The sequence below is a fragment of the Loxodonta africana genome, chromosome 4 (assembly GCF_030014295.1).
Source record: "Loxodonta africana isolate mLoxAfr1 chromosome 4, mLoxAfr1.hap2, whole genome shotgun sequence".
In the NCBI taxonomy this organism is placed as follows: Eukaryota; Metazoa; Chordata; class Mammalia; order Proboscidea; family Elephantidae; genus Loxodonta; species Loxodonta africana.
Window position 1 is genome coordinate 174958249 of NC_087345.1, and position 25594 is coordinate 174983842.

The 25594-nt window shown below is 38.5% G+C and overlaps 1 protein-coding gene across 2 annotated transcripts in view; it reads right to left on the reverse strand.

Moving 5' to 3' along the window:
* Positions 1-25594, reverse strand: part of ESYT2 (extended synaptotagmin 2) — a 193686-nt gene that overhangs the window by 108262 nt on the left and 59830 nt on the right. For both annotated transcript variants that reach the window (XM_003410692.4, XM_023548763.2), the window contains exons 4-6: positions 20623-20699; positions 18297-18369; positions 17950-18039 (exon numbers count right to left, since the gene is read on the reverse strand). In XM_003410692.4, the coding sequence (XP_003410740.1) occupies positions 17950-18039; positions 18297-18369; positions 20623-20699 (240 nt within the window). The remainder of the gene's footprint in view (positions 1-17949; positions 18040-18296; positions 18370-20622; positions 20700-25594) is intronic.

Genomic DNA, 25594 nt, shown 5'->3' on the forward strand with positions numbered 1-25594 from the left:
AACTGGCATAATAAAATCTTTTAAGAAAACATTTTGCATGCCACTTTGGAGAGTGGCATCTGGGGTCTTAACCGCTAGCAAGCAGCCATCTAAGATGCATCAATTGGTCTCAACCCACCTGGAGCAAGGGAGAATGAAGAACACCAAGGATACAAGGTAATCATGGGCCCAAGAGACAGAAAGAGCCAGATAAATCAGATACTACATCAGCCTGAGACCAGAAAAACTACATGGTGCCCGGCTACAACTGATGACTGCCCTGAAGGGAACACAACAGAGAACCCCTGAGGGAGCAGGAGAGCAGTGGGATGCAGACCCCAAATCCTCATAAAAAGACCAGGCTTAATAGTCTGACTGAGATTAGAAGGACCCCGGTGGTCATGGTCCTCAGACCTTCTGTTAGCCCAGGACAGGAACCATTCCCAAAGCCAACTCTTCAGAGAGGATTTGGACTGGTCAATGGGATAGAAAAAGATGCTGGTGAAGAATGAGCTTCTTGGATTAAGTAGACACTTGAGGCTATGTTTGTGTCTCCTATCTGGAGGGGAGATGAAAGGAAGGTAGGGGGGTTTATAAGCTAGCAGAATGGACACAAAAAGAGAGAGTGGACGGAAGGAGCAGACTGTCTCATTAGGGGGTGAGCAATTAGGAGTATTTTGCAAGATGTACATAAATTTTTATAGGAGAGATAGACTTGATTTGTAAACTTTCACTTAAAGCACAATAAAAACTAAAAAAAAAAAAAAAAAACATCCTGGTACTGGTACAATGGCAGTCACGTTAAAAGAATCAAGAACCCAGAGATAAATCCATCCACATACGGACACCTGATCTTTGACAAAAGCCCAAACTCCATTAAATGGGGAAAAGACAGTCTTTATAATAAATGGTAGTGGCAAAACTGGATGTCAATCTGTAAAAAAATGAAACAGGAATGACACCTCACACCATACACAAAAGCTAATTCAAAATGGGTCAAAGAGCTAAATATAAAACCAAAAACTATAACGATCATAGAAGAAAAATAATAGTCCAAACACTAGAGGCCCGAACGCATGGCATAAATACGATACAAATCAAAGCGATGCACAAACACCAGAAGATAAGCAAGATAAGTGGGATCTTCTAAAAATTAATCACTATGCTCATCCAAAGACTTCACCAAAAGAATAAAAAGAGAACCTAGAGACTGGGAAAAAATTTCTGCATATGCAAATCTGACAAAGATCTAATCTCTGAAATCTATAGGAAAACCCAACACCTCTACAAGAAAAAGACTATCCAAATAAAAAATGGGCTAAGTATATGAACAGATACTTCACCAAAGAAGACCTTCAGGTTGCTAAAAGACACACAAGGAAATGCTCAGGATCATTAGTCATTAGAGAAATGCAAATCCAAACTGCAATGAGATACTATTACCACCTCACTCTGAGATTACTGACACAAATCAAAACAACAAAAAATAACAAATGTTGTAGAAGCTGCCAGGAATTTGGATTCTTATGCACTGCTGGTGAGAATGTAAAATGGTACAACCATTTTGGAAAACGATATGGTTCTTCCTTAAAAAGCTAGAAATAGAAATACCATATGATCCAGCAATCCCACTACTAGGAATATATCCTAGAGAAATAAGAGCCATCACATGAATAGACAGATGCACACTCATGTTCACTGCAGCATTATTCACAATAGCAAAAAGATAGAAACAGCCTAAGTGCCTATCAACAAATGAATGGATAAACAAACTGTGGTACATACACGGAATGGAATATTATGCAACAATAAAGAACTATGATGAATCTGCGAAACATCTCATGACATGGATGAATCTGGAGAGCATTATGCTGAGTGAAACGAGTTGATCACAAAAGGACAAATACTGTATGAGACCACTGTTATAAAAATTAAAGGGCTTACGTACAAAAAGAAACAATCTTTGGTGGTTCCTATGGTGAGGAGGGGTGGGGAGGGAACACTAACTAAACAATAGATAAGTGGTAACTTTGGTGAAGGGTAAGACAATGAACAATACTGAGGAATTCAGCACAACATGACCAAGTCAAGATCATGGAAGCTTCATAAACATATCCAAATACCCTGAGGGACCAAATTACAGGACTGAGGGATGGGGACTATGATCTCGGGGGACATCTAGCTCAATTGGTATAACATTGTTTATAAAGAAAATGTTTTACATCCTACTTTGGTAAGTAGGAAACCCTGGTGGTGTAGTCGTTAAGTGCTACGGCTGCTAACCAAGAGGTTGGCAGTTCAAATCCGCCAGGCGCTCCTTGGAAACTCTTTGAGGCAGTTCTATTTTTTGTTTGTTTGTTTGTTTGGTAAGTAGTGTCTGGGGCCTTAAAAACCTACAAGTGGCCACCTAAGATACTCCACTGGTCCCACCCCATTTGGAGAAAGGGAGAGTGAAAAAAACCAAAGACACAAGGGAAAGATTAGTTCAAGGGACTAATGAATCACAACTACCACAGCCTCCACCAGACTGAGTCCAGCACAACTAGATGGTACCTGGCTACCACCACCAACTGCTCTGACAGGAATCACAATAGAGGATCCTAGACAGGGCTGGAGAAATACGTAGAACAGAATTCTAATTTACTAAAAATGACCAGACTTACTGGTCTGGAAAAGAGTAAAGAAACCCTGAGAGTATGGCTCATGGACACCCTTTTAACTCAGTACTGAAGTCACTGCTGAGCTCCACCATTCAGCCCAAGATTAGACAGGCCCGTAAAAGAAAACAAAACTAATTGGGCACACCATCCCAGGGGCAAGGACAAGAAAGCAGAAGGGAACAGGAAAGCTGGTAATGGGGAATCCAAGGTCGAGAAGGGAAGAGTGTTGACATATCGTGGGGTTGGCAACAAACGTCACAAACAATTGTTTAAAAAAATAAAATAAAAGATTAACTGTGCATTAAAATCTCTAGAACAGCAAAAAAAAAAAAAAAAAAAGACTTCAATAAACCATTACAAGAAAAACAACCTAAATGTCATCAACAGATGAATGGATACACGAATTATGGTACACACACACAAAGGAATACAACGATAAAGAACAATGATGACTCTGCGCAACATCTCACAACATGGATGAATCTGGACGGCATTATGCTGAGTGAAATAAGTCAATCGCAAAAGGAGAAATATTATATTGGACCACTATTATAACAAACCAAGAAAAGGTTTTCACACAGAAAAAAAAAAAAAACTTGGATGGTTACAAGGGAGGAGAGGGATACCGAAAACCAAAACCCAGTGCTTTCGAGTCGATTCCAACTCATAGCGACCCTATAGGACAGGGTAGAACTGCCCCATAGAGTTTCCAAGGAGCGCCTGGCAGATTCGAACTGCTAACCCTTTGGTTAGCAGCCGTAGCACTTAACCACTATGCCACCAGGGTTTCCAGGAGATGGATCTAGGAGAGGGATAGGGAGGGGAAATCATTAACTAGATAGTAGACAAGTGTTAATTTTGGTGACGGGAATGACAACATATGACATAGGGGGAGGTCAGCACAACGTGACCAAAGCAAAGCCATAGAAGCTTCCTAGACACATCCATACTCCTCGAGGGACCAAGTTACTGGGCCTGAAGGGTGGGCACCACGGTCTCAGGGGACATCTAGGTCTATTGGCATAACATAGTCCATAAAGAAAATATTCTACATCCTACTTTGGTGAGCAGTGTCTGAGGCCTTAAAAGCTTATGAGCAGCCACCTAAAACACATTTGTTGGTCTCATCATATTCGGAGCAAAGGAAAATGAAGAAAACCAAAGACACAAGGAAAATATTTTAGTCCAAAGGACTAATGGACCACATGAACCACAGCATCTATCAGCCTGAGCCCAGAAAAACTAATGATGCCTGGCCACCACCACCAAGTGCTCTGACAGGGATCATGATAGAGGGTCCCGGACAGAGTGGGAGAAAAATGTAGAACAAAATTCAAATTCCACCCCCCCCCCAAAAAAAGATCAGCATTACCAGTCTAACAGAGACTGAAGTTACCCCCAAGATTATGGCCCCTGGTCACCCTGTAAACTCAGAACTGAAGCTACTTCCAAAGTCCATCTTTCAGCCAAAGACCAGACAGGCCTATAGAATAAACAATAGCACATGTGAGGAAGAAGCGTCTCAGTTCAATCAAGTATACAAGACCAAATGGGCAACACCTGCTCAAAATCAAAGAGGAGAAGGCACAATGGGACAGGAAAACTGGATGAATGGATACAGAGAATCCAAGGTGGAAAGAGAAACGGGGAGAGTGCTGACACATAGTAACGACTTCAACCAATGTCACAAAAATTTTTTTGTATAAAGGTTTGAATGAGAAACTTATTTGTGCTGTACACTTTCACCTAAAAAAATTAAAAAAAAAAAAAAGATTTATAACTTTGGAAACCCTATGGGTCAGTTCTACTCTGTCCTATACGGTTGCTATGAGTCTGAATCATCTTGATGGGAATGGGTTTGGTTTTTTGACCCCTCGGGGAGTGCCAGGCCCATATCATTAGAGTGCCAGTGTTGCCGTGGGAGAGGGTGCAAACTCTCTACTGCACAGGATCTACCAAGGATACAAGTCAGTGTTTGACTGCCATGGGGAAGGAGGGTAGGACCACTGCAAAAGACCCACCCCCAAGATCCAGGGATCTGGGAACTACTGAAGACTGAAGATGAATCAGGACAACAGATAACTCCCTCTCTACCCCAGCACTAAGTTAGCAAGCTAGGTCTAATAAGTAACAGGTGTCTACCTACTACTGGGGGTGAGGTAAGGCTTTCCAAAACTAGCAAAAGACATCACACCAAAGATTCAAGAAGTTTAGAGAAAACCAAGCAGGATATATACCCCACAAAACTCCCAGGTAACTCTGATGTGCAGTTTAAGTTTGGGAATCTCTTCAGTCCTAGTCATTTGTCTGCCTAGCCCTGCCTTTCTCTATCTCACTGTTTCCATACCTGCAAGGTTATAGGAATGGGCTTCCGGAAGCCTTATTCAAATAATGCAACTTTTTTAAAACTCCTGGCTAGGTCTAAGGGCAGGCATCCTACCAAGGTGAAATAGGGAAGGGAAGGAGGAAGGGAAGACAGGAGACTCATTGTCTTTCTAGGAAACTGTGTACACTTGGGAGCTGGTGGCAGCCATGCTTTTTAGCATGTGGACTAGAGAACTAAAAGAAGTTAGTCTCAGAGGGAAAGAGAAGAATGAAACAAAGGCATAGAGATTGGCATGGATGAAACAGTCACAATGGCTTTCAAATTCCTGTTCCATTTTGTTCCTGAGACTCAGCTGCATGTGATACCAATATATAGAATGTTTATTTTAAAATAAATTCCTCCTTTTTTTTTCTATTCATAAGGTAGCTTACTTGCTGGTGTCCCAGGTAACAGAACTCAATTTCTTACAATAACTCTAAAAGTAGGCATTGTTTCCATATTTCAGATGAAGACACTCAATCTGTGGTTCAAGATTCAAGAAGCGAGCATCTCGATGCTTAGTTAGTCACATGCACCATAACATCCCTTTGCACCAAAGAACAACAAAAAAAAGTGAAACAGAAGCAACCTGGAATGCTGAACATCAAAAAAGAAGGTCTAAGAACTGAATTTAACACAGATTGGAAGGAATAAGGGAAGCAGCAAAAGAGGAGTACCATGGAACATAGGAATTCAGCCAGCCATCCTGGCCTGCCATGGCTAATTTAGGACAAAGCCAGTAGTGACTCTGGGTGAAGAAAACAGCAAGGTAACTTCACAACTGTCCCAAAAGGGACAGAGAACTTCTACAGACACACAGAGAAAGAAACAGAGACAGGGAGAGTGCCAGATCCAGAACTGGAGATACTCAGGAGCAGAGGCCCTTGACCCCAGGGGTGAGTGGGGCGCATGAGGCAGTAGACCTGGAGTGCTGGCAGGAGCTCTCCCACCCAACCAGTCCCTGGGTGGCCACCCGCCTCGCACTCAAGAGAGGACAGGTCCTGCTCGCTGGTTGCAGTGGACGCGAGGTGCCCTGGCACCTGTGTATCCTAGCTGGAGGAACACACTTCCCCTCAACCCATCCTGATTAGGGGTGGTGGAGGGTCCCATAACCCGACCGCCTTGCCTGACTGGAGGACCACAACACAAGGCTATCCTCTTCCCCCCTACCCCACTCAACCCCATCTACTACCCCCTTGCCTACCTCATGAGTGAGACTAGGCACACCACCTACCCCCCAAGGGCCTGGTAGAGGACAGCAGCAGTGGGACAGTGAGAGAGGTCGCCCACCACTCCCTCCTCCTTTCCCAATCCAGCACAAGGTGGCACCTCTGTACGCACATCCACCAGGTACAACTCCATGTCTGTGTGAAGTGAGGGGCAGAAGAACTGTGTGTGCACATTCCCCTGCAGCCTCTTTCTCTCTCTCCACACCTGACACAAGGCGGCACCACTGTGTGTGTATCTTCTAGGCCTGACTCCATCCCTAAACTTATCCAGCGAGGGGCAGAGGAGCCACAATTCTGTTTGCATCCCACTGCAGCCCACTTCTCCCTCTCCTCGCCTGACGTGAGGCAGCATCTCTGTGCACATGTCCGCCAGGCTCCATCCCTTAACCTGCCCAGTCAGGGGCAGAGGAAACACAGCTCATGTGCATCCCTCTGCAGCGTCTTCCACCCTCCCCTCATCTGATGCACGGCAGCAACACTGTGCATGCATTCGTCAGGATTGACTCCATACTTCAACTCGCCCAGCAAGGGACAGAGGAGCTGTGACTACATGTGCGTCACCGAGGCCCTTTCCTCCCTCCCCCTGCTGAGTACAAGCAGAAGAGTGAGTGAGCATGTATCCAACCGCTGCACCTTCCTCCCTCTTCCTGCCACCAAGAGTCAGATGCAGCGAGATTGAATGAACATCTGTCTGCCATTCCTTCCTTCTTCCCCTTGCTCAAGAGAAGATGGAGGTAGAGCAACTGCATGAATGGCCGCCCGTCACCCCAACTCTACCACCCCCACCAACCAGCAAGAGGTGACGAGCACATCCTCACTCACTCACCACATCGGCTGCTCTACCTGCACGGAGAGCATCATCCCTTCCTCCTGAGCCACTGAACTGAAGATAGAGGCCAAAACCCAACTAATCCATCTTCATCTGTCCCACAAGATCAGTAAACAGATGCCTGAGCTCCCACACCTACCGACTGCTCTGCTCACCCAGAGACAGGTAGGGAGTGCTCCAGCACGGCCAATTCAGTGACCAGAGCACTGCTCCAGCCACACCTGCCAGGAATCATGAAAACAAAACAAAAAAACAGGACCCAGTAAACAATTATATGAAAAACAACAACAACAACAACCCAATAACCCCTTAATGTCTAGGAGACAAAAGACTATAGCAAACCACCTAAAGAAGCAGGGCAAGATGGCCTCAGCTACTGACCATAATAAAGACCCAGAAATCATCTCTGAGGAAGAAAAGGTAATGGAACTTCCTGATAAAGAATTCAAAAGGCTTATATATAGGGTCCTCAAAGGAATCAAGGAAAACAGACAAACTATGGAAAACACAGACAAAACAAAGCACAGACAAAACACTAGAATTCAGAAAAACAATACAAGATCAAAATGACAAAATAGACAATTGGAAACATTACAGAAACAGCAACTAGAAATCCAGAAGCGTAACAATAAAACTACAGAAATTGACAGCCCAACGGAAAGTCATAGGAAAAGAATTGAAACAATGGAAGACAGGATTGGCAGGACTGCGGACCAATCCCGTGGCACTAATCTGTTGGAGGAAAAATCAATAAAAAAGAATGAAGAAAATGAAGAAAGCCTAAGAGTTAAACAGGACACCATCAAGAGGAATAACTTACGTGTGATCAGAATCCCAGAAAGGGAGGAGTCAACAAAAAGCACAGAGAGAATTGTTGAAGATATGCTGACAAAAACTTCCCTAGTATCACAAAGATGAGAAGATAACCATACAAGAAGCACAACAGACCCCATACAGGATAGATCTCAACAGAAGAACACTGACGCTTATCATAATCAAACTTTCCAAAACCAAAGACAAAGAATCCTAAAAGCAGCTTGGGAAAAAACAAAAGATTGATGCCTACAAAGGGGCATCGATAAGACTAAGTTCTGATTACTCAGCAGAAACTATGCAGGCAAGAAGGCAGTGGATAATATATAAAAAACCTTGAAAGAAAAAATAATGCCAACCAAGAATTATATATCCAGCAAAATTATCCCTCAAAAATGACGGTGAAATTACATCATTTCCAGATAAACAGAAATTAAAGGAATTTGTAAAAACCAGAACAACTTTACAAGAAATATAACATCACACCAGGCAACAACTTCAGATTAAAACACATGACAACATCAGACATATATCAACCCAGATAAAGAACTTTCAAAAATAAAATAAGGCTAAAAGACAAAAAACAGGGCACTAGGGACGTCCATCTATAACTGACAACCACTTTGAAACATAAAGGAGGAATAAAGGGCATAGGTTTAGAACTTCCATATGGAGAGCAACTCAAGTCAATATCAACAAATAAATTACTGCTTTAAACTTAGGAAGATAAAGGTAAAGTTCAGGGTAACCACAAAGAAAGTCAACAAACCTACTCATCAAAATGTAAAATAAGAAAATTATACAGATTCAGTATACACAAAACCAAAAACAATGAAGGAATGAAAAGAGAAGCCACAAGTGAAAAAAAAAAAAAAAACCTCAGCACGGAATAATTAGGTGGAACCAAGAAACTGTCAACACCACTAAATTAAAAAAAAAAAAGCCATAAGGAAATGACAGCAACAAACTCATACCTACTGACAATCATATTGAATGTAAGTGGCCTAAATGCACCAGTAAAGAGACACAGAGTAACAGAACGGATTAGAAAAACATGACCCATCAATATGCTGTGTGCAAGACATCCCTTAGACACAAAGATATAAATAAGCTAAAACTTAAAAGATGGAAAAAGGTATATCAAGCAAACAAGTAACCAAAAAGAGCAGGAATAGTAATGTTAATCTCTGATAAAAATAGATTTTAAAGCAAAATCCACTATAAAAAAACAAGGGAGGACGTTATATAATGATTAAAGGGTCAATCCACCAATAGGACATAACTACAATAAATATATATGCACCCAATGACAGAAGTCCAAAATACATAAATTATAACAGCACTGAAAAGGGAAATAGACACTTCCAGAATAATACTAGGAGGCTTTAACACACCACTCAGTGAAGGACGAACAACTAGAAAGAAACTCAACAAAGACACAAAAGATCTAAATACCACAATCGACCAACCTGACCTCATTTTTCTCCAACGCTCATGCATCATTCTCCAGAACAGAACACACTTTAGGCCACAAAGCAAGCCTCATCAAATTGAAAAACATCAAAATAATACAAAGCATCTTCTGTGATCACAACGCTATAAAAGTAAAAACCAATAACAGGAAGAGCAAGAAAAAAAAATCTAATAAATGAAAACTAAATAACACTGGCTCAAAAACTACTGGGTAATAGAAGAAATCAAAGACGGAATTAAAAAATTCTAGAATCAAATGAGAATGAAAACACAACATACCAAAAACCTTTGTGACACAGCAACAGCAGTGCTCAGAGGTCAATTTATGGCAATAAATGCATACATCAAAAAAGAAGAAAGGACAAAAATCAAAATATTAACCCTATAACTCAAAGGATGGAAAAAGATACATCAAGCAGTGACCAAAAAAAAAAAAAAAAAAAAGGAGTGGCAATATTAATCTCTAATAAAAATAGATTTTAAAGTAAAATCCACTATAAAAGACAAGGGAGGAAATGACGTAATGATAAAAGGGTCAATACACCAAGAGGACATAACTACAATAAATACATACGCATCCAATGACAGAAGTCCAAAATACATAAAACAAATTCTAACAGCACTGAAAAGAGAAATAGAGCCGCAAAGAAGCCCACAGTCACCAGAAGAAATGAAATAATAAAAATTAGAGCAGAAGTAAATGAAACAGAGAACAGAAAAACAGAATCAGCAACACTAAAAGATGGTTTTTTGAAAGGACTAATAAAATTGACAAACTACCAGCCAAATTGAAAAAAGAAACAGGAGAAGATGCAAATAACTTGAATAAGAAATGAGATAGGTGACATTACAACAGAACCAACTGAAATAAAAAGAATCATAACAGAATACTATGAAAAATGGTACTCCAAAAAATTAAAAAACCTAGAGGAAATGGACAAATTTCTAGAAACACACAGTCTACTAAAACTAACACAAACTGATGTAGAAAATTTGAACAGGGCCATAACAAAGAAGAAATTGAAGAGGTCATAAAAAAAACTCCCAACTAAAAAAAAAAAACCCTGGTCCAGACAGCTTCTGGGCCAAATATTCAGAGAAGAGGTGACACGAATTCTACTCAAAAAATTTCACATCATAGAAAAAGAAGGAATACTCTTGAATTCATTCTATGAAGCCAGCATAACTCTAATACCAAAGCCAGGCAAAGACATCACGAAAAAAGAAAACTATAGAGCAATATCTGTCATGAATACAGACAAAAAAATTATCAACAAAATCCTAGCCAATAGAATTCAACAGCATTTATAAGAAAAAAAAATATATCATGACCAAGTGAGATACATACCAGGCATGCAAGGTTGGTTCAACATTAGAAAATCAATCAATACAATCCACCACATAAATAAAACAAAGGAAAAGAATCACATGATCATATCAATCGATGTAGAAAAGGCATTTAACAAAGTACAATACCCATTTCTGTTAAAAGCTCTCAGCAAAATAGGAATAGAAGGGAAATTCCTCAACATAATAAAGAGTATTTATACAAAGCCAACATCTCACATAATTCTAAATAGAGAGAGATTGAAAGCATTCCCCCTGAGAATGGGAAACAGACAAGGGTGCCCTTTATCACCACTCTTACTCAGCACTGTATCGGAAGTCCTAGCAAGACCAATAAGGCAAGAAAAGGAAATAAAGAGCATCCATTTTGGTAAGGCAAAAGTAAAACTATACCTATTCACAGATGATATGATCCTATATGTAGGAAATCCAAAGGACTCCACAAGAAAGCTACTGGAACTAATAGAAGCATTCAACAATGTAGCATGATACAAGCTCAACATACAAAAATCAGTTGGATTCCTTTATATTAACAAAGAGAGCTGTGAAAAGAAAATCAAGAAAACAATATCACTGACAACAGCCCCCCAAAACATAAAATACTTAGTAATAAACCTAATCAGGGATGTAAAAGACTTATATAAAGAAAACTACAAAACACTACTTTAAGAAACCAAAAGAGACCTACACAAATGGAAAAACATACCATGCTCTTGGATAGGAAGACTTAACTTTGTGAAAATTTCAATACCACCCAAAGCTATATATGGATATAATGCAATCCTGGTCCAAATTCCAACAGCATCTTTCACCAAGATGGAAAAACTAAGCATTAAGTTTATATGAAAAGGAAAGAGGCCCCAAATAAATAAAATTTTATTAAAAAAGAACAAAGTAGGAGGCCTCATACAACCGGTTCTCAGAACTATTATGCAGCCACGATAACCAGAAGACCCTGATACTAGTACAACAACAGACACACAGACCAATGAAATAGAATTGAGAACCAAGATGTAAATCCATCCACCTATGGACAGGTGATCTTTGATAAAGGACCAAAGTTTACTGAATAGAGAAGAGACAGTCTCTTCAACAAATGGTGCTGGCAAAACTGGATATCTATCCGTAGAAAAATGAAACAGGATCCATACCTCACATCATACACAAAAACTAATTCAAAATGATTCAAAGACCTAAATAAAAACCTAAAACTATAAAGATCACAGAGGAAAACCTAGGGACAACACTAGAGGCCCTAATATATGGTATAAATAGAATACCAAACATAACTAAAAATGCTCACACGGCAGAAGATGCACTAGATAAATGGGACCTCCTAAAAATTAAACACTTACGCTCAACAAAAGACTTCTCCAAAAGAGTAAAAAGAGAACGCACAGGCTGGGAAAAAATTTTTTTTTGGCTACGACATATCTGACAAGGGTCTAATCTCTAAAGTTTATAGAAAACTTCAACACCTCAACAAAAACAAAAAAAGACAAATGATCCAATTAAAAAATGGGCAAAGGATATGAATAGACACTTCACCAAAGAAGACATTCAGGCTGCTAACAAACATATAAAGACATGCTCGTAATCATGAGTTATTAGAGAGATGCAAATCGAAACTACAATGAGATACCATCTCACTCCGACATTATTGGCACTAGTCAAAAAAAAAAAACAACAGAAAATAACAAATATTGGTGAGGATGTGGTGAGACTGGAACTCTTGTAACTTCTGGTGGGAATGGAAAATGGTACAACCATTACAGCCAATGTATGGCACTTCCTCAAAAAGCTGGAAATAGTAATACCATATGATCCAGCAATCCCACTCCTAGGTATATACCCTAAAGACATGAGCCGTGACACGAAAAAACATATGCACATCCATGTTCACTGCAGCATTATTCATAACAGCAAAAAGGTAGAAGCATCCTAAGTGCCATTAACAGGTGAATGGATTAACAAACTGTGGTACATATACATAATGGAACACTGATATAAAGAATGATAAAGAATAATGACGAATCCACAAAAGATCTCACAACAGGGATGAATCTGGAAGGCATTATGCTGAGTGAAATGTTAATCACAAAAAGACAAATATTGTATGAGACCTCTATGATAAAGTAACAACAAAAGGTTTACACATAGGAAAAAACAAACAAACAAACAACTCTGATGGTCCTAGGGATAGGAGGGGAAGGAAGGGAAATTCACCAAAGAGATAGTACGCACATGTTAATATTGGTGAAGGGAAAGCAATATGCAAAATGGGAGAAGTCAGCACAACATGACTGAGGCAAGAGAGGACAGTAAGAGGAATGCAGGAATAAAGGACAACTGTGGTAACTACTATAGCAGAGACAATCCGGCAACAATAGAATCAACAAACAATAATCTACGAATTGATACAGATAGATAGATATGCCAAGAGGTGAGGGGGTGGTGAGGGAGCACATCCACTGGCAGATACAGGTTCATGATTGTAGGTACTCCTTAAATATTAATATAGACAATAGACCACACAGGTGGCACAGACAGGGAAACCTCTTAGACACAACTAAACACCTTATGGGATAAAGTTCCCAGGCTTGAAGGCAAAAGACTCAGGGGACATCTATGTCACTTGACACAACGTAGTTCATAAAGACAATGTTCTACAACCTACTTCGGTTAGTAGTGCGTGGGGTCTTAAAAGCTTGAGCACGGCCATCTAAGAAACAGCTATTGGTCTTTTCTAGTCCGGAGCAGAGGCGTGTGAAAAAAACTAAAGATTCAAGGGAGCAATCAGTCCAAAAAGTCCACACAACCCCAAGACCAGAAGAACTAGGTGGTGCCTGGCTACCACTACTGACTGCTCTGACTGGGATTACAACAGAGGGTCCTGGACAGAGTGGGAGAAACATGTAGAACAAATGATCAAATTCACAAAAAAGACCAGACTTATTGGTCTGACAGAGGCTTTATGAACCCACGAGACAACCTTCTAATTCAGAACTGAAGCCACTCCCAAAGTTGACCTTTCAGCCAAATATTCGGCAGGTCTATAAAACAAACAGTAACAGGTGCGGAACATGCTTCTTAGATCAATTAAGTATACAAGATCAAATGGGCAACACCTGTCCCAAAACAAAGACGATAAGGCAGGAATGGAAAGGAAAACTGGATGAATGGAAATGGGAAACCCAGGGTGTAAAGGGAAAGGGGGAGACTGCTGACACAATGCGGGATTGCAACCAATGTCACAAAACAATTTGTGTATAAATTTTTGAATGAGAAACTAATTTGCTCTGTAAACTTTCACCTAAAATGCACACACATACACAAAAAGCCATATAGGGCAGTTCTACCCTATCATAAAACATCACTATGAGTTGGAATCGACTCAAAGACACACACAACAGCTCATCATTTGTTTACTTGTTACCTACTATTGATTCTTTCCCTAAATCTCCCATATAGTTGTAAAAATCCTATTAAATTCCCTCTGCCTTGCTCCTGTGCTGCTGCTGTTGTTGGGTGCCATCGAGTCATGTGAGCCCCTTTGTACTCTGGATTCTATATCTTCCCTTTCCTTGGTTTACTGCCTCATTTTAGCAAAGCGAATCTCCCATGACTCCCTAAGAAAGAATGCTTGTCAAAGAATTTCTGTTAGGGGAAACTGGGGGAAGGGTACACAGGATCACTCTGTACTATTATTGCAACTTCTGTGTATCTATTATTATTTCAAATTAAAAAGTTTTTAAAAAGTAAAAAAAAAAGAAAAAGGCAGCAAGCATCTCCTCATCTAGCTGAGAAGACTCCTTAAGATAAACAAACTCAGAGTAAGCCTGGGAACATTTCTTGGAGCAGTTTTGGAGAAGACCTCCTGGATTCACTCCAGTTTAATTCGTAGCCTTGGGATAAAATGTAAAAAGACCTAAGGACTCTGAAATAGCCCTAAGAATGCATGTCATAAGCATATCCAACAATTATCAAATTAGAGCAAATAATTGGCTACTGACTCCCCAGAACATATCCAATGGCAAATACTAGCTCGTTCTGGTTCTTACCAGAACATTGATCCAAGCATTTCTCCGTACCAATAATCCACCTCTGGACTTACCATAATGATAAATCTACATGTAAGAAAATATTCAATTTTTTCTTTTTTAATCTGAGGACTTATTATATGCCAGGCACTGTACTAAGTGTTTTACATTCATTGAGATTTAATCTTTACACCTAATCTCGTGAGGTAGGTATTACTGTTACCCTCATTTTACAGATGAGGAAATCGAGGCTTAGATAAATTAAATCAGTTGTTCAAAACACACAGTAAGAAGAGACAGAACCAGGAGTAGAAAACCAGGCATACTTAAGACTGCCACTGCACCATAATACTATATTGCCTTTGCTATGTTCCAAAAGTTAATCATTTCAGAAACTTTTGGATTTTTTTTAAACAAGTAGCATATTATCAAAACTAATCTAAACAAATCAACAGGTAGAAAAATATGTAAAGGTTTCAAAAGAGTCTCTGGTTCTATGCGTCTAAATCATCTGGGCAGTAAGAAAAAGAAAAGCTCTTCCAAAAAGAAAAAACTCTTCTAGCTATATTTTCACTAGGGTAAGGAAGAATTATTTGGCAGCTAGAAGTGAATTCTGTTCTCATATTTTCCAGTTGAAAGTAACTGAAAAAATTCTCTTCTCTCTTGGTGACTTTAATCACCATATAAGGAAATGAATGATTTTGAACTTTTCAGTCTCATTCTTCTCTTTTGAGCACTAAAATTTCATTTGGCAGCTAATAGCAGAATGAACTGCCGTTGAGTTGATTCCAACTTATAGCAATCCTACAGAACAGAGCAGAATTGCCCTGCAGGATTTCCAAGGAGCAGCTGGTAGACTCAAACTGCTGACCTTTTGGTTAGCAGCCAAGCTCTTAACCACTGCGTCACCAGGGCTCCTGGACGCAAACAGTCTAATGTTATTTAAAATTAAATACATCAGTGGAAAATATAAACCAAGTGAGAATATTGCTAAGTTTTGAGGAAGAGATAAAAATTTGAATTTGGTTACATTCAAAACTGAAGGAAAAAAAAGCCTTTCTTTAAATTTTTTTTTATCCCTGGCTAAAGATGAAAGATGAGTAAATTTAAAATATCTAGCAGTTTGCTAAATATTAGTTTTTTTATAGTAATTAACGAGGGCAGTTTCTTAAAATATTGACTTTTTAACAACTGGTACATGGAATATCCCTTATAAATTTAAAATATTTATGGACTTCTTAATTTCTCAAAATTTTAATGAAATAAAAATTAACAAAGAAGTTCCCAGTTTTTGAATTCTGCCATGTTTTGTGTACTTAAAGTACATTCAAAATAAGTCTACTGCTGAAGCAATAATTTGCAAATAAGAGTGATAATTTTAGTGGTAATAGAAAGATGATGACACAACTATTCTTATTTTTTTATAAAGTTTTTGTAGTAAACTTCGCTTGGTCTAGATAAACTCATATTTTAAAACCCCAATCACAATAATTTTTATTAGGTTATCTGAATCAAGTTATACAAAGTAATATTCCTGCTTGAAACTGTACATGGTTTTAATGGTATCTCCATAACGGACATGTCACAGCCTACAAAAAATAGCATATCTTGAAGGGTTATTTTAGAAACAGATCAACTCATTCACCATTTATTGAACACCTAGGAGATAGATATTATACGGTCCTTGCTTTCAAAGAGTTAACAATGATATGATAATGACACAACGTGACCAGTACTATAATGGGAGCCGTGGAAGCATGCTTATCTCTGTCCTAAGAAGGGATGTGCAAGCTCAGTTTTTAAGGAAGGACAGAAATTTGCCAGACATAAGTGAAAGCAAAAGGGAAGACAGCATTCTAGGGGGAAGGAAAAGATGCGACGAGTAATAAAAGATGATTGGTACTATTCCTAGAACTGTACTTAGTTCCCTAGGGTTGGAACTCAGAACGTTCATCAAGAGCAGTAGTGGAAAATGAGACGGTAGTGGAAAAAGAGAGCCCCAGTCTAAATCAGGATCATTTGTTTGCAAGGCAGCAATTACCCCTAGTGGATTTTAAATTGGGTAATGAATTCAGTTTGCATCTTAAGCTGCAATGCAAAATGAGGCTACAGTACAAAACCAAAACCCAGTGCCGTGGAGTCCAACTCATAGCGACCCTATAGGACAGAGTAGAACTACCCCATAGAGTTTCCAAAGAGCACCTGGCAGATTCGAACTGCCGACCTTTTGGTTAGCAACCGTGGCACTTAACCACTATGCCACCAGGGTTTCCGAGGCTAGAGTAGAGACAGGAAAACCAATTAGGGGACTGCAGAAGCCTGTTGTTGTTGTTAGGTGCTGTCAAGTCAGTTCTGACTCATAGCGACCCTATAGAACAGAGTTGAACTGCCCCATAGGGTCTCCAAGGAGCAGGTGGTAGACTCAAACTGCTGACCTTTTGGTTAGAAGCTGTCGCTGTGGGTAAGGAGTAATAAGAGGATATCTAGCAAGAATAACATTTTAGTTTTTGTTCTGGCTATAATAAGCAAGTATTGACTACTTATAATAAAAATGAAATTATATATCTAACAATAAAATGATAACATTTATTATGGCTTATCAAAGTGTTGGAAAATTATTCAGTCAAAAAATCTTTGACATTTTTTAAAAAGTATACAAAAGTGTGTGTACAGTTCATTAAACATATGTACCAAAAAGAGTGAAAGAAACGCATCAAAAGGATAGCAGGGAGATTTATAGGTAATCCATCACTGCAAAGCATTTAAGAACATAAACTCTGGTATCAGACCAATCTGAGGCTCCAACATTTAGTTTTGTGGCTTGGGTAAATTAGCCTCTTAAAATCTTAATTCTTTATCAGTAAAGGGAAACATTAATATTTATTTATAGAATAATAAAGATTAAAATAATACCTATAAATAATACTGAGTAATAAAATGTTAGCTACTATCTATACTTTTGAAAAAGACTGTTTTCAAATTTTCTATAACCAGCATATATGTTATTATTTAATCAGAACAAAAAGTTGTATGTCAAAAGAGATAAAGCCCTCAGTTAAGGTATAAATAGGTACGAAAAAACTCACAGGGTTCAGGCATCAAAAAGAAAAAAAATGAGTTAAAGATAGAAGTGTGTTTCTCTTTATGTATCCTTCTCTGTGTACATATTCTTGTCGTGAATGGGAAGATAAAAATAAAATAATTATTGACTCACTGGTTTCCGAAGGAAGAAGACCGACAAAGCTCCAACCAAGGGCATATCTCCAATCAATGGTTCCAAGATCACCCGCATTGTACCATGAATCTAAGTTCGAACAGTGAATGAAAATATTTAATAGAAAACAATTCTACAGGGCCATTTACCTGATGATGAAGGACTGGGTATTATAATCTTAGTGGCTTTTAAACATTTGATTATAGGTTTCTCTCAAGTACGATCTGCAAAGAAAAAATTATTTCCAAGAAATTCTGAGCTAATCAAAACACTGTAATTGTTCTTTTTGAATACAGCTTACAGAACTTTAAAAGACTATAAGACTAAAAAAAGGAAAAAAAAATTACCTGTATGCTTTTCACACCAGCTCTACAAAAATATCGCTTGATCTCCAAATCAATCTCACAATTTCCTACAAAACTAGGAAAGAAGAAATTCTGTATTATGCAAAGGGAGTGAAATTAACTATTGTCTTCATCAGTCTAAACCTGAAAGGTATATAATCTGAATAAAATAACAGGAAGGAACCAAAATCAGATTGTAGTCAAAAACTACAAAATGGGGCTCACACCATCATCTGTTGTGCTCTAGGCATGCGCCTTTACTGGAATCACCATCGCTACCACACTGGGGGAGGAAACATATTTTATACATAGTTTTTTACATTTGAAGATTGTTTATTGAGCACCTGTTATGTGCTTGGTAACAAAAGCTACAGCTAACACATAATGTTTCCCATGTGGCAGGCCCTGTTTCAGCTGCTTATTTAAAAAAAAAAATTATATATATACACTTAATATATAAAAATCTTAGCTAAACATTAATGTTACTTTTTAAAGGAAAATGTAAATAACAAAGTTGCAAATTCTAAGACAGTCTTGTTGGCATGTAGTTTGTATTTGTCTCACAAACCCCATAACCCAAAAATATTTAAAATATATTTCACCATAAGCAAATTTACTGCCTATGCTTCTCAAATATGAGAAGACTAGAGTGTCCCAGGGGCTCTGTAATGTCAAAAGTTGAAAACTGTGCATCTGTTTTGGGCATCAAATTACTCAATGATGGAGTCATTTCCAACATCAGTATGAAACAAACATGAATATACTATAATGTTGAATGCACAGTTTGCATCCCTGTTTAATACAAACATAAATGACAAATAGAGTTTTGCATTCGATGCTGTATGATTTGATTCCTATTCTTGACTCCCAGGAAAAAGAAGTCACATTCTTTCTTGAGAAAGTTTGATAAATATTGTAAAATTAATGTCTAAGCAGATGAATAAAAACATTAATAAAAGGTACCTGGGATAAAATTCCTTGAATATTTACCGTCATGGTTTAAAAGCAATGCCTGTATGAGTCTTCTCGTTGGGATTTACTTATTCTTTATCTAGCTGGCAGAATCACCAATAACCCATTACAAAATCATCTTAAAACTTTCCTCTTATTCACCCTAAGGCTCGATTGTTTTATTTCCTGATACCTTTCCATTGTCCCTCCCCTCTCTATTACCAGTAACTTAGTTAAGGCCCTTGCTGGAAACAAACAAAAAAAAACTTGAATGCAGATTCTTTTAGATACATAAATATCTGAGCAGAATAATTTGCATATGTTGCTATGACTGCTAGAATCCATGAAAGCCAAACAGCATTTTCAAAATGGTATCAGTTAATTGAGTCATTCAAATTTTTATTTAATAAATATGTATGAAATAATTACTAGGTGCTGGCAACAAAGCACTGTACAAGAGAAAAACATTTCAATCCTCATGAAGCTTATGTACAGCCTCATGGGAGGTCCTTCCAGGTTATAGGCTAACTTAAGACATAAATGAGACTTCTTTTATTGCACTTATGACAATAATATTTGTACCAGTGCCAAATACTTTAAAGATGGAGATTTTTCTATATTAGATCATGAAAGACATTCTATGCTCCCTTCTGAGAGAAAACGTAGTTGGTACCAACTCTGTACATTTACTACTCTAGAAATTCAAAGATGACATTATAAAATAAAATGATCGTTGGTCCAGGATTAAAAAACAAAACAAAACAAAACAAAACTCTGAGCTGCTAAGAATCACAAAATTGTCAGCCAGTCAACAGCACCTCAGCAGTCACTATACACACGGTTGTGTTATTAGGACTCACACAAAACACAGTAAGCAATGTTGTTGTTGTGTGCCGCTGAGTTGATTCTGACTCATAGTAACCCTATATGACAGAGTAGAACTGTCCCATACAGTTTCGTAGGCTGTAATCTTTGTGGGAGCAGATCACCAGGTCTTTCCTTTCATGGAGTCACTGGATGGGTTCGAACCTCTAACCTTTCGGTTAGCAGCCGAGCACTCAATCATTGTGCGACCAGGGCTCCTTCAGTAAGCCCTGAGTAAGTTCAAATTAGAACTGGGGACAAGAACAAAAGAAATTAGCCTTTATTCTGCCAGGTATAGTACCAGTTCCTATTCTCAATATCTTTTATTACCTAGATTATTAGGAACTGAGAACTAGAAGGTAAATAACATTCGGGTATTCAACAAGAATTTAGTCAAATTCCACCAAACAGCAAGTAAAAAGTGTGTTCATTGTATCTGACACCTTATGGAAATAGGTAAGTGACATTATACATTATTAACCATAACACAAATACACCACAAATAAAAACTTACCTAATTTGAAGGTCCAAAATAATTTGCCTTTTGTCTACATTTTCAGTATACACCTTAACACCATTGATCCTGAGGGGCTGAAACAAGAAAATGTATTACTTTAAAATGTAGGGAGGGGGAAAAATCAAGTCTTGTATAGAGAGTAAGAGAACAGGCATCGGATGTTCAACTTTCAGGTCGTACTAGCTGGTTGACTTTCAGTGTTATTAACCTCTGTTTCCTCATCTGTAAAATGAGTAATTATCTCATGAGGTTACTGTGAAATTACATAACATAATGAATGCAAAGAATTTAATGCATTGCCTGGTATACAGTAAGTATTCAATAAACATCAGATCTTACTATTATGCTAATATATGTAATGATACATATTTTTGCTCTCCACTCCAGTCCCTTACCTCCATTGTCTCTTTCACTGTAATTTGATTCCTTTCCTCTACTTCATCCTTCCTACACTACATGAAATATAATTTTCTCTTTTTTGTGTATTGCAATTTTTCATTTCTTAAGATTTTCACAAACAAGACTTTTGAATAAATCAAAAATACCAGCTGTAGGTATAATTTCAATACTTGATATATGATATAGAATCAGAATCAAATGACTCCGTAAAAAGGCAAAGGCAGGTTATAATAAATGTTATATCTCAAGGAACCAGTTATAACATCATTTCAAAACTTTTTCCTATTTATCAATTTGAGATCCCTTCTAAGAAAGTTCTTAATATCACAACTGAACATTAAATAATCAAGATGAAGAAATACCTTACCTTCAGAGTCTTACTGCTTACTTTGAGAAGTTTAGATGTCATAAAATCTTCTCTCTCAACTAGCTATAGATTTAATATGGTTTTTATTTGAAAGTTTATACATTTCCTATTACCCAGGTTCCTGGGCTTTTCTTATAATACTAGCTAAGATTTGTAAAGGCTGCAACAGAGAAAGCTAGCAGAAGGGAAAACAGGAACTGGGAAAAAAATTCTGCCAATAAGACATGTACACAACCATCTATCACTAAAAAACATAATCAAATCATTGTATTGATAAGTGAAAACGGGCCATACATAACTTAGTACCTTTATTTCAGATGTTTGCACTCTGTGACATATTCCTTTTCCTTCACTTAAATGACATCTTAATTTAACATAAACAGGGAGGTCAATCCCATTGTAAATGAATAAAACATTATCTAATCGAAGGACAAATATCTGAAAGACAACAGAATTTAACTGCCTTGTAGAATATGTCCGCTACATCATAAGCAATGCACTTTCCATGTAGTTCTTGTTCCTTTCCATTATTAGGGATCTGCGTTTTACAGGCCATTTGAAAGATGCCAGTACAGTAAATTCCAAAACCACTTTTACTGAATCAGCATTACTCTTAATATGTTTAGTATTCTGTAACAATCTTCTTGTTTAGTTGGTATCAAACTTAAAACACATGTAATAGAGCATGAACATAAATTAAATTCTTCCTAAGATAAATCCAGGTAGAGGTAGAATTTTAAATCTTCATAATATGAGAATACCATACATTAACCCACTGTCATTGAGTTGATTCTGACTCATAGCAACCCTGTAGAACAGAGTAGAACTGCCTCGTAGGGTCTCCAAGGCTGTAATCTTTAGGGAAGTAGATCGCCACATCTTTCTCCCACAGAGTGGCCGGTGGGTTTGAACAGCGGGCCTTTCTATAAGCAACCAAGTGCTTTAACCACTGTGCTGCCACAGCTCCTTATTTTATATTTAAAAAAAAAAAAAAGCCAAACCCGTTGCCGTCAAGTCGATTCCAACTCATAGCAACCCTATAGGACAGCGTAGGCCTACCCCATACGATTTCCAAGGAGCACCTGTTGGATTTGAACTGCCGACCACCAGAGTTTCCTGCTGTTGTTAGGTGCCAATTAGTCGGTTCCGACTCATAGCGACCCTACTCACAACAAAACGAAACACTGCCCGGTCCTGCACCATCCTCACAATTATTCCTATGCTTGAACCCATTGTTGCAGCCACTATTGTCAATCCCTCTCATTGAGGGTCGTCCTCTTTTTCGCTGACCCTCTACTTTACCAAGCATGATGTCCTTTGCCAGGGACTGATCCCTCCTGACAACATGTCCAAAGTATGTGAGACACAGTCTCGCCATCCTTGCTTCTAAACAGCATTCTGGTTGCACTTCCTCCAAGACAGATTTGTCTGTTCTTTTGGCAGTCCATGGTATAGTCAATATTCTTCTTCAACACCACAATTTAAAGGCGTCAATTCTTCTTCGGGCTTCCTGATTCATTGTCTAACTTTTGAATGCATCTGAGGCGACTGAAAACACCATGGCTTGAGTCAGGTGAACCTTAGTCCTCAAGGCAACATTCTTGTTTTTCAACACTTTAAAGAGATCTTTTGCAGCTGATTTGCCCAATGCAATGCGTCTTTTGACTTCTTCACTGCTGCTTCCATGGGCGTTGATTGTGGATCCAACTAAAATGAAATCCTTAACAACTTCAATCTCTTCTCCGTTTATCATGATGTTGCTTACTGGCCCAGTTGCGAGGATTTTTGCATTCTTTATGTTGAGGTGTAATCCACACTGAAGTGTTTCAAGCCTTCTTCACTTTCAGCAAGCAAGGTTGTGTTATCTGTATAATGCAGGCTGTTAATGAGTCTTCTTCCAATCCTGATACCCCATTCTTCTTCATCTAGTCCAGTTTTTTGGATTATTTGCTCAACATACAGATTTGAATAGGTATGGTGAAAGGATATAACCCTGACGCACACCTTTCCTGACTTTAAAACATGCAGTATCCCCCTTGTTCTGTTCAAACTACTGCCTCTTGATCGATGTACAGATTCCCCATGAGCACAATTAAGTGTTCCGGAATTCCCATTCTCCAAATGCTATCCATAATTTGGTATGATCCACACAGTTGAATGCCTTAGCATAGTCAATAAAACACAGGTAAACATCTTTCTGGTATTCTCTGCTTTCAGTCAGGATCCATCTGACATCAGCAATGATATACCTATTTTCATGTCCTCTTCTAAATCTGGCTTGAATTTCTGGCAGTTCCCTGTGGATATACTGGTGCAGCAGATTTTGAATGATCTTCAGCAAAATTTTGCTTGCATGTGATATTAATCATATTGTTCGATAAATTCTGCATTCGGTTGGATAAGCTTTCTTGGAAAGAGGCATAAATATGGGTCTCTTCCAGTCAGTTGGCCAGGTAGCTGTCTTCCAAATTTCTTGGGATAGATGAATAAGCACTTCCAGCACTTCATCCATTTGCTGAAATATCTCAATTGATATTCCATCAATTCCTGGAGCCTTGTTTTTCGCCAATGCCTTCAAGGCAGCTTGGACTTCTTCCTTCGGTACCATCAGTTCCTGATCATATGTTACCTCCTGAAATGGTTGAACATCGACCAGTTCTTTTTGTTATAGTGACTCGGGGTATTCCTTCCATCTTCTTTTGATGCTTCCTGCATTATTTAATATTTTTCCTATAGAATCCTTCAGCATTGCAACTCGAGGCCTGAATTTGTTTCTTCAGTTCATTCAGCATGTTCTAACTCCAGGTCTCTACAAATGTCATCAAAATACTTGGTCTTCACGAGTCGCCCTTTGAAATCTTCTGTCCAGCTCTTTTACTTCATCATTTTTATATTTTGCTTTAGCTTTTTTTTTTTTTTAGCTACTCAGCGTTTAAGAGCAAGTTTGAGAGTCTCTTCTGACATCCATTTAAGTCTTTTCTTTCTCTCCTTTCTTTTTAATGACCTCTTGCTTTTTTCATGCATGTGGAAAAAAAAAAGTGAATTTTCACTTTTTTTTTTAATTAACTTTTATTAAGCTTCAAGTGAACATTTACAAATCCAATCAGTCTGTCACATGTAAGTTTACATACATCTGACTCCCTTCTCCCACTTGCTCTCCCCCTATTGAGTCAGCCCTTTCGGTCTCTCGTTTCATGCCAATTTTGCCATCTTCCCTCTCTCTCTATCTTCCCATGAGTTTTCACTTTTTTTTATCCTTGATGCCATTCCACAACTCGTCTAGTCTTCGGTCATTAGTGTTCAATGCATCAAATCTATTCTTGAGGTGTGTCATGAATTGAATTGTGTCCCCCCAAAAATTTATCGGCTTGGTTAGGCCATGTGTGGTTGTCTTCCATTTTGTAATTTTCCTATGTGTTATAAATTATAATCTTTGCCTGTGGTCAAAAGGATTAAGGTCGGATTGTAACACCACCCTTACCCAGGTCACCTCCCTGATCCAAGGTAATGGGAGTTTCCCTGGGGTGAGGCCTGCACCACCTTTTATCTCTCAAGAGATAAAAGTAAAGGGAAGCAAGCAGAAAGTTGGGAACCTCATACCACCAAGAAAGCAGCACCAGGAGCACAGCGCTTCCTTTGGACACGTGGCGCCTGCACCTGAGAGGCTCCTCGACCATGGAAAGGTTGAGGACAAGGACCTTCTTCCAGAGCCAACAGAAAGAGAAAGCCTTCCCCTGAAGCTGATGCCTTGAATTTGGACTTTTAGCAACTTTACCATGAGAAAATAAATTTCTCTTTGTTAAAGCCATCCACTTGTGGTATTTCTCTTATGGCAGCACTGGATGACTAAAACAAGATGGTCTCTGAATTCAGGTGGGATATACTCAAGGTCATACTTTGGCTCTCGTGGACTTGTTCTAATTTTCTTTAGTTTCATTTTGAACTTGTACATGAGTAATTGATGGTCTGATCCACAGTCGGCCCCTGGCCTTGATCTGACTGATGATACTGAGCTTTTCAATCATCTCTTTCCATGGATGTAGTCGATTTGATTCCTGTGTATTCCATCTGGGGAGGTCCATGTGTATAGCTGCTGTTTATGTTGGAGAAAAAAGGTATTTACAATGAAGAAATTGTTGGTCTTGCAAAATTCAATCAGGTGATCTCCAGCATCGTTTCTATTACCAAGGCCATATTTTCCAA